Raw genomic sequence first — 9,369 nt, forward strand, 5'->3', positions numbered from 1 at the left:
TTTGGGAGCTCTGGGGGCCCCAGCAGCAACCCCGCCCTCCTCCTCCGCTGCGGCCCCGCCCGGGCGCGCAACCTCGGACCCTGCGCTCCCCACCCAATGCAGCCCGGGCCGGGCGGGGCGGGGCGGGGCGGGGGGTTGGGGCCGGGGGCGGGGCGCCGACGACCGGACTGCCTCCAGCTCCGCGCCGGCAGCGCAGCGGCCATGGGGGCGCGGCTGGGCCGGCGGACCGGACCCGAGGCGGCCTCGGAAGCCGGGGCGGCGGCGGGGTGCGGGCCCGCGCCCTATGAGCGCCGGGTGCGCTGGCTCCGCGAGATCCAGTCCACGCTCCGCGAGCGGCGGCCCGAGCGCGCGCGGCAGCTGCTGCGCCTCCTGCGCCAGGCGAGAGAAGGAGCGGGTCGGCCCGGGGCTGGAGGCCGGGGAGGGGCCAGAGCTGCAGGCTGCGGGCCTGGAAGGGGCCGGGAGGTGCTGCGGAGTTGGCCCCGGGCACGTGAGGCAGGGCTGGCCCCGGACGGGCGCACGGGCCGGGAGGGTTCCGAGGGGAGCATACGACTGGCTGAGGAGGCTGGGAGTCCTGTCTGGGCGAGAGGGCGAGGGAGGGAAAGCAATCGGCTAGAGTGAGGACGAGTGAGGCTCCGGGGGTGGGGTGGGGTGGAGTGGGGTGGTGTGAGCGTGGAAGAGAGGGCCGCGACGGTGTCCACCTTTCTGGGGTTTGAGAGTTCAGTTGTGTGTGTGTTGAGGGTGCCCCCAAGCCCGGAGCTAAGAACACAGATTCATGCCTTGGCAGGAAAGGAGTGGCAAGGGGATGGTGGGAGGGGGACGACATCTTGTACTGAGGGGCAATGAATGGGAAGAGGGCAGCTCCCGGCTCCTCCATGGTGGGGGCAGGGGCGGAGGGAAGGCACTGCATAGGACCCTGGAGAGAGGACCCGGGAACTGATAGCCCAGCTGGTCAGCCGTGCAACCTCACCATGACACTATGGCAGCCCAGACAGAGTTACAACTCACATCACCCATCCTAACAGGCAGCTCACACTCATTGAGTACATACACCTGGCATCTGTGCATCACAACACCACATCTGGACAGGGTGAGAGCTGGGCGTGGGCACCCCTGGTCCCACACACACCGGGTACCTGAGCCAGCCTGGGGTGCCCTAGGAGAAGTGGGTTCTGGTCCCAGCATCACCACTGGGCAAACCACTTCCCTCTCTGGCCACATCCCCATTTCCCGCAGCAACTGCCACCGCAGCTGCCCTGTACTGCAATCTGAAATTAGCCATGCAGGTGTTTGGCCAGCAGGTGGATGATTAGAGATGGGAAACTGAGGCTTGGAGAACAGTGGTGAGCCTAGAGCCACAGAGCAAATTAGGGGACAGTCAAGACAGAAGCTTCTAGTCTCCCAGCCTCACTCCTGCTGCACTGGGTTTCCTTTCTCTGGGCCCAGTGGGCTGGAAAGGTGGGGCTGGCCCTTTAAGAGGAGCTGTCCAGACCAGCAGAAGGCGGGCTGTGGCTGTAGTCTGGGGCCCTGTCTGGGTCAGCCCAGGCTTACCAGCTAGCCCTCTCTTCTAGGTCCTCCCTAGCTGGCATTTGTGACTTGAATGATGTTTAAAATGCAAACAGCAAAGCAGCACCAAATCAGCTAGACCATCCAGAGGCACAGATCTTTGGGATGGCATCTGGACCCCTAAAGCACCAGCAGGACATTTTTTTTTTTTTTAACCTGGGAAACCAGCTAAATTGCCCCCTTGTGTCTCAGGTCAGGATTCCTGGCCCAGGGGTCTGCCCCATAATCCACAGGGACTCTGCAGTCATGGCATTCCCACGTGGCCTAGAATCCTGTGCACAGGGGGCTTGTGCACAGAACCTGTCCCTCTGGCTTGAGGAGGGCCCAGGGTCTGAAGGCCCCTCCTGGCTATGCCTGCCCCATCGGCTTGTCAGTATGGATGCTCTGAAAAGATGTTCAGGGACTCACCAGGCCTATGGGAATAACAAGAAGAGAAGCCCAAGGACTAAAGGCAGGAATGCATGGGTAGACGAGGGGCCCAATGGTCAGGTCTCTATGAGAGATGGGAGATGTGGAACCTGGACAAGGAGGCTGGTGGGTTGGGGAGGGTGGGAATGCCAGGCTGTGCATGAGTCTCTAATGTCATACAACGTCAAGAGAATTTGGTCTCCACCAAAGGGGTTAAGGGTCAAGCTTAGGTGTGTGTTCATGGATCTGGCTCTGGCAGCTCAAGGGTGGGACTAGACAGGTGTTGGGAGGCCAAGGGGCCCAGGAGGAGGCTGTTAGGGAGAGAGGCCTGCACCTCTTTGAGCAGTGGGGAGGGAGAGCTAGGCAGAGAGGGGTAAGGGGAGAGGGTGGGGTGGTTCTGGGCTCCTGCCCAAGCGCTGGGGAGATGGGGATGGTGACGCCCTTTGCTGAGCTGGGTCATATGAGGCAAGGCCAGTTTCAGGGCAGGAGATGAACACACCCAATCTAAGCTGCCTTTGGGACATCTGAGCTGAAAGAGAGGTCCATCCCCACAAAAGGGATCTGGACCTGTCAGCAAACATTTGTTGTGGCCACAACTCAGGAGAGCTTGGAAATAGGTAGAAGAGGCAAAGGGCTCAAAGAGAATGCTGGAGGACAGCAGCATTTGGGGGTCATCAGAGGATCCCCCAAAGAACCCTCCAGACAAGCCCAACCCCAGAGGAGGTAGGTGTCACAGTACCATGTTTCGCCTCCAGGGAACCAGTCTAAGGGTTTTGGAACCTACTTATCACCTCCCTGAAGCCCTGGATGTACTGGCACTCTCCCCATCCAAAGGGTCCACGTGTTCCTGAACAGTTGGGTCATCACTACTTGGGAAGAGACTCCAGCAAGCCTCAGGGAAGGAGACAGACAGAGGGGAATGGATGTGAGAGGCTAGCTTGGATGGGGGCCTGGAAAAGGAGAGCCCAACTTCTGGCTCACTCAATTCTCCTCACCACTCACAGGATCTGGGCCTCGAGGGGACCCACCTCACCGACATCCTCTATAGGAATGTGGCCTTCCTCAATCTGGTGGACCCTATCTCCCATGACCTGCTCGTGAACCTGGCCCGTGACCTGCAGTGCCCCAAGACGGTGAGGCCAGTAGGCATGGACCTCAGGCTGGGCCGTGTGGCTGACAGGGGCCAGGAATGCCCAGGGCTGGGGGCTAGGAGCCTCGGTCCTCAACTGGCTTGCTTTGAGGCCTTAACCAGGTCAATGTCCCTCTCTGGGACCTGATGGCAGTTTCAGTGTATTAGGCTGGCAAGCACCTGGAACACAGGTGAGCTATGCTTTCCTACACCTGAAAAGCTGTGTGTTGTGTAGGCCTGCTTCCTGAGTGGCAGCACTGTGTGCCAGGACCAGGGACCCAGGCAGGAAGTCTTACAGGGATGCTGTGGGACATAGAATGTTCTGACCAATCCACCGATGGAATCAAACTCCAAGCCTCTGCATTCCTGGGGCCAGAAGAGAGCCACCATAGGCTGGAACCCCTGTCCACATGTCCCCATCCTGTATGGATACACTTGGGGATGAATGCTCACTGCTTCCCATAGCAGTGTGAACCATAAGCAAATCCTTCCTCATGTTGAATTGGCGTCTGCCACCGGCAGCCTCCATCACCCCTCCTCCCATGCCACCACATCTGCTCCCAACCCCACTCTACATCCTGCCACAAGCACTGAAGGTCCTGCACTCCTGACACAGCCACCACCCCCCATCCCTTAGGCCCAGTGAATCCCTGTGCAAAACAGGAGTGCCCACTATGGGCCCTGCCAGCTCTGAACTCCTACATCTATATGCAGGCATCACCAAGGATTCTGAGGCTAGCCTAGGGCTATCATAGTGACTGCCAGGGCTTGCTGCCACTATGTGTACGCTCTGTTAACAGAGGGACAGGATAAAGAATGTGCTGGGTAGTGGAGCGTGCTCAGTGCCAGCTTTGTGGAAAGCAGAGCATCCCTGTTTTTCCACCCCAAGCTAGGTCTCTACGAGGGCCCACTCAGGACCAGAAGAGAGCCAGGTGGTGGTGATGTAACACATTGACCCTCCCAGCCCTGGCAGCCAGACCCAGGCCCCACGGGCACGGTCTAGTTTTGGAGAGTGAGAGGAAGAAGAGCATGCTGACCTGGCTTGTTCCTATTCCCTGGGGGTGGCGTCAGTGGAGCAGGGCTCCCTGGAGGGGTCTGGTCCTGCCTCCCCCTGTGGCGAGTCCCCCCGGAGCGCTGAGGGTGGGCAGGGAGCCGGCTGATAGCCCGAGACACTGGCCTTGGGCCTGAGGACAGGGAACAAGGCCCCATTGTCTAGGCATCCTCCCGCCGGGCACTGCGGGCCTCAGACCAGCCTGTCCAGCTCCCAATGGGCAGCCTCCCCTGGCTCTGTGCCAGGCCACAGCCAGGGTGGGGGGTGGGAGGGGGAGGCTAGTGGGCAGCTCAGTGATCCATGATGAATCATGTGCCGGAGCACACACTTGGATCCCAAAGGCCCAGAGGGGCATGGGAGGGGCTCAGCCTCATCCTGACAACACTGCCTCCTTACAGGACTATGAGCTCTGGAAGTCCTCGGACAAGATCTGCCGACAGCTCATCTACCACCTCACCCCTCACTCCAAGCGGCAGCGAGGATCCAGCCTGCTCCAGAGGAAGACCCAGAGCTGGTAAGGGGAACCCAGCCACAGCCCTGCCTCGTGGCCCCTTAGGGTCCCTTCCTAGGCTGACATGGAGAAGCAGCTCAGCAAGAGGCTGGTGCCTGAAACCCCACCATGTGACCCCCTCACCCTTGTCTGCATCACAGCTGTGGAATGCCCCCAAGCCAAACTGCACCCTCTGTGTGACCTGCCTCCTGCTTTTCGCTCACCTCTCAATCCCTGGCCTATCACAGGGCCTGGACCATACCCGGACCAAGATAACCCCAGCAGGCGTAGCAGGCGTCAGCTGAATCCTCACACAGGCTGTGAGGGAGGCAGATTCTGGGTCATGATTCCCATTTTATAGGGAAGGAAACTGAGGTTGGGAGAGGCAAAATGGCTTGCCTGAGGCCACACTCTGCCCTCATGTTCCTACAGCTCTTTGAAAAGCCTTTGCCAGGCAGCCTGAAGCCGAGGCCTCCGCGGCGAGCCTAGTAGCCTGCTCTGCCATGGGGTCCCCTTCCCAGTCACTCCATCACCATTTTGTGGCCAGACTCAGCCTAGTTACCTGCTGCGGACATCCAGGTTGAGGGACCTAGAACCACAGCGCTGGTGCTCTCCCCTGCTTGCTCCCTGCCGCACCTCTGCCACCCTTCCCCTCCTTGAGCCTGGTGGTCCATGATGAGCCCGGGGCCCATGAGATTGTTTCCTGCCGTGGTGGTTAAGGGCCCTGAAGGTGGTCCCACTACCCATCTGCCTAGTGGTCCATGTTCAAATGACAGGAGAGACCTAGAGGGAGGTTCGAGGGGCGGTGGAGGACCCTCCTCAGTCTCTAAATTTCTTTTCTAGCTTAGAACACAGGGAACCCTTCACCGCCCTTCACCTTCCACCTGCCCACCCCCACACCTCCCAACACCTCCCCTTTTTCTACCCTGGGCCTGTCCCCTCTCTAGCCCTCAAGACTGGGGGGACAGCCGGATACCCTATCACCCTCATAGGAATGTCTATCTTTACCCCTCTAAGGATTGACCTTAGAGCAGGCATGGGAAAAAAGGTGAGGGCATGAGTCAGAGCACCTTAATTTGAAGACCCAGTACCCTCTTAGTGGTGTGCGAGCATAAAAGAGTCCTATCACCTCTATGAGCATCATTTGCTCCTCTGCAGAATGGGATAATCATTCTTACTCAATTAGGTTGGCATAAAAATAAGTGAGACAATAGGTACAACAGGTGTGGTGATGCAGGCACACAGGAGGTTTTTATAATAATAATAGCTCATGGAACCTTAACATGTATATTTATTCCTCACAACAGCCAGGCCCTCTTGTCACCAAAGGAGAAACTGAGGCTCAGAGAGGTTCCAAGAATTGCCCATGGCCACCCACGTAGAAAGTAGCAGTTTGATCCCAGCTTGGCCTGATTGTAGGGCCCAGGCCCTGCCACCACTGAGGGCTGCCCCAATGGGTCATTGTCTACAGCCAGTAGGGACCTGCCTTGGCCATGGACCCTTGCTCAGTCCATCTTTGCCTGCAACCTTTCCACAGCCTCAAGAGCAGCCTCCAGGTGACTCAGCTGGCTGGGGAGACCGTGAACCTGTCGGGGATTCCACTGTCGGCGCGGGATGTGCAGCACATTGTGCGCTACCTGGGAAACCAGGGAGCCGGGCTCACGGTGCTGGACCTGAGCTTCACGGGGCTCAGCGATGAGCTTCTGCGCCTGCTGCTACCCAGCATCTGGACGCTGCCCCGCCTCACCCAGCTCCTGCTCAACGGCAACAGGCTGACGAGGGCCACTGCCCGTGAGCTCACTGAGGCCGTCAAGGACTCCACCAAGTTCCCTGCGCTGGCCTGGGTAGACCTGGGCAACAATGTGGACGTGGCCTCCTTGCCCCAGCCCCTGGTGGTCGGCCTACGCCGGCGGCTGAGCCAGCGCACCTCACTCCCCACCATCTATGAGGGCCTGGACCTCAAGCCTGAGGGTAGTGAAGCCAGGGCCACCTCTGCTGCCTCCACCTGGGGCTCTGCAGCTGCCGAGCCAGGGTCGGAGCCCCAGGCCTGCTGCACGAGGTGACCTGCCACCACCCTGGCTGCTGCTACCTGACTGCCAGTGGCACATGGGATGGGGGATGATGGAGGCCTTCTAGGTCCCCAGAAATCCAGTGTAAATACTCAGCCTGGGATTAAGGGGATGGAAGGAGAATGGGTTCACTAGAGGCTAGATGGTCAGCCCAGGATGGAGTCTCAGACTTCCCTCAGCAGGAGGGCCCAGAACCTGCTGTGCCGATCCCACAGTAAACAGAGATGCCCCCCTCTGCCTCAGCCTTTCTGCACCATGGACCTCAGGGCCACTGAGTGCCAGCTTGCTTCTGGGGTGGGGAAAGGGGTGGCCAAAGACTCAGGGACACTGCACACCTGAAAGGGAGGGACCAAGCTCTCACTGACTTACCCCAGTATTACTCCCTGGGAAGACACCAAGGTGTAGGGGTCAGGTCCATCTGTGAACTGGGGAGTTAGGGGAGGCCTCCAGGGACCTCGCCTTCACATCTGGGTGGGGCTTGGAGAGGAGCAGTTGGGAGGGCACAGAGGGGCAAAGCTCAGAATGGAGCCCCACAGCAATCTTGGGCCTGAGCCCAGGATGCTGACCTCTCCACCAGGGAGGGCCCCTTGGGCTGAGGACAAGACTGTGCTGACAGGAGGCAAGGTTCATCTCCCACAGATGGACAAGTGCTGCCCACCACCCCTAGGACCCACCCCCCCTAGGCTCCCTGTACTGAGTCAGTGGGGAACTCCATGGGGTTAGGAGATACCTTAGACCAGAGACAAAGGGCTTGTGTGTTCCCTCCAGGCCCTGGAGGCCCGTGTGCACAGTCCTCCCCTCTGGGGGACTCCAAGAAAGCATGCAGAACGTGGGGGTGGGTACATCCAGCAGCAGGGGACTTGGGGTGGAGCATTCTGAGGGCTTCCCAGGGGTAGTCTGCTCCCAGAAAGGGGCTATCTTCCCTCCCCACAAGCACCATCAGGGCAGGCTCTGGATCAGAAGCCTAAAGCTATGGTCAGCCTCACAGCCTTGTGCGGAGAGCTGGAGTACAGCCCAACTAGGAGTTGGACAGGGCAAAGACAAGGAAGGAATTTGAACATGTTTGGGGGGGAAAACTGAGGCCCAGAGTGGGGAAGACAGCAGCCTAAGTCTCCCATGCAGAGCCAGGTCAGGTCTGGGGCAGTGGGGATCCTCACAGATGAGGAGAGACCTGGAGGCAGAGAAAAGCCCTCTGGGCCAAAGAGAAGGTAGGACTCTCCCGGGCCCACCAGCTAACCCTCCTCCACAGTGGGGCCCACAGGGTACCATGAGTCAGCACGGATTCCAGGCTGGCTAGATGCGCAACAGCCCCTTGAGTGAGAAAGGAGATGACCAAGAAGGGCGAGGACAGGGAGGTGCTGAGTTCCAGGACCAGGAAGGAGGTGGGGAGGAAAAGGAGCTCCCTCTCTACTGCTGCCTGCCCACCCCAAGGGCAGGCCCCTGCCAGTCTGGCTGCTTTTGGAGAAACCTTTATCCGGAGGTGGTGAGAAGGGTGTGGAGAACACCAGGTTCAGCCCAGCTCTGCTCCTGACTTACTGTTGGGACCTGGCCAGGGCCTCCTCTCTCCCTGCCTTGAGTAAATAGGACTGCCTGTCCATAGTACCTTCCAGCTCTCAACCCTCCAGCCTGGGGTCCTGGCCCTGTCAGTCCTCCTTGTTTTAAAGACATGGGCTTGCCCATTGTGCTCTTACTCTGGAACAGGGGGCTCAGGCTCCCCAGAGCAAGGCAAAGTGGGGTGGGAGATGAAAGGGGCCAGCTTGGAGAAGGATAGGGAAGCCAGCCTTGCACTGGGCAGGCTTGTAAGTCCGTCACAGGCAGGCAGCAGTGTTCTCCTGTGACTCCTTGCTGGAGAAATGCCAAGCTCTCTGGCCCTCCTGCCCCCCTCACTCCCTGCCCACCACTGGCCCAAATCCAGCCCACAAACCTTGAACGTTGCCGCTGGGAGAGACTCCTACCGGGATGGTGTGAGGACCTGAGCCGGGTGTCACTAGGCGAGCTCTGAGAGAATTCAGGCAGCAGCAGCTGGTCTCAATCTCCCCGCCTCTCAGACGGAGGCATGCAATGCAATAGCTGAGCTAGAGCACAAAACAGCTCAAGAGAAGAGGGTTGGCTTTGTTGCCAGGCAGGTGTCCACAACCCCTTCACGTGCCCTCATGTCAGGGCCTCACGGCCACCATTGAGGCTACTCTACAGGCAGGTACACTCCAAGAGGAGGGGGCTTGTGTCTCTCAAAGCTTGGTGGGCAGAGAGGACGTGCCAGGTGGGCTCCAGCCCGAGTTCCAGACCCAAGAGGAAGCAGGTAGGCCTTGCCCAGCCCCAGTCTTGGAGGCAGACAGACTCAGCCTGGTTCTGGCTCTGTCACCCACTGGTGGTATCCTCTCAGGGTCCGTTCCTTCATCTTGGGAACCAGGTATATCAAGTCTCCCCTTGCCCTGTTGGAGAGAGCATGATATAAGGTTTGGAAAGTGCCTGCTACGTGGGGGGCACAGGGCAGGCACTCTTCAGCGTCAGTGGGGCCTCCACCCAGGGCTCTCAGAATGGAAATGGCAGGAGCCCAAACCTTTGGGACTAAAGCCAAAGCCATGCATTTATTTGGAGGGCACTTCTGTAGCCTTTCTGTTGGCAAAGTATTGTTCTGATGGCTTTATGTTTCGTTAAT

At 59.2% G+C, this 9,369-nt stretch overlaps 1 protein-coding gene across 2 annotated transcripts; it reads left to right on the forward strand.

Moving 5' to 3' along the window:
* The first annotated feature begins 183 nt into the window (after nt 1–183).
* Nucleotides 184–6,948, forward strand: LRRC75B (leucine rich repeat containing 75B). Of its 2 annotated transcripts, XM_047828786.1 has the most exons (4): nt 184–378; nt 2,976–3,104; nt 4,550–4,665; nt 6,179–6,948. In XM_047828786.1, the coding sequence occupies exons 1-4, from the start codon at nt 202–204 to the stop codon at nt 6,702–6,704; spliced, it is 948 nt and encodes a 315-aa protein (XP_047684742.1). In that variant the 5' UTR covers nt 184–201; the 3' UTR covers nt 6,705–6,948. The 2 variants fall into 2 exon arrangements, with proteins under 2 accessions (XP_047684742.1, XP_047684743.1); XM_047828787.1 differs by lacking the exon at nt 2,976–3,104.
* Nucleotides 6,949–9,369: the final 2,421 nt, after the last annotated feature.

Source organism: Prionailurus viverrinus, chromosome D3 (genome assembly GCF_022837055.1).
Source record: "Prionailurus viverrinus isolate Anna chromosome D3, UM_Priviv_1.0, whole genome shotgun sequence".
NCBI classification, from domain to species: domain Eukaryota; kingdom Metazoa; phylum Chordata; class Mammalia; order Carnivora; family Felidae; genus Prionailurus; species Prionailurus viverrinus.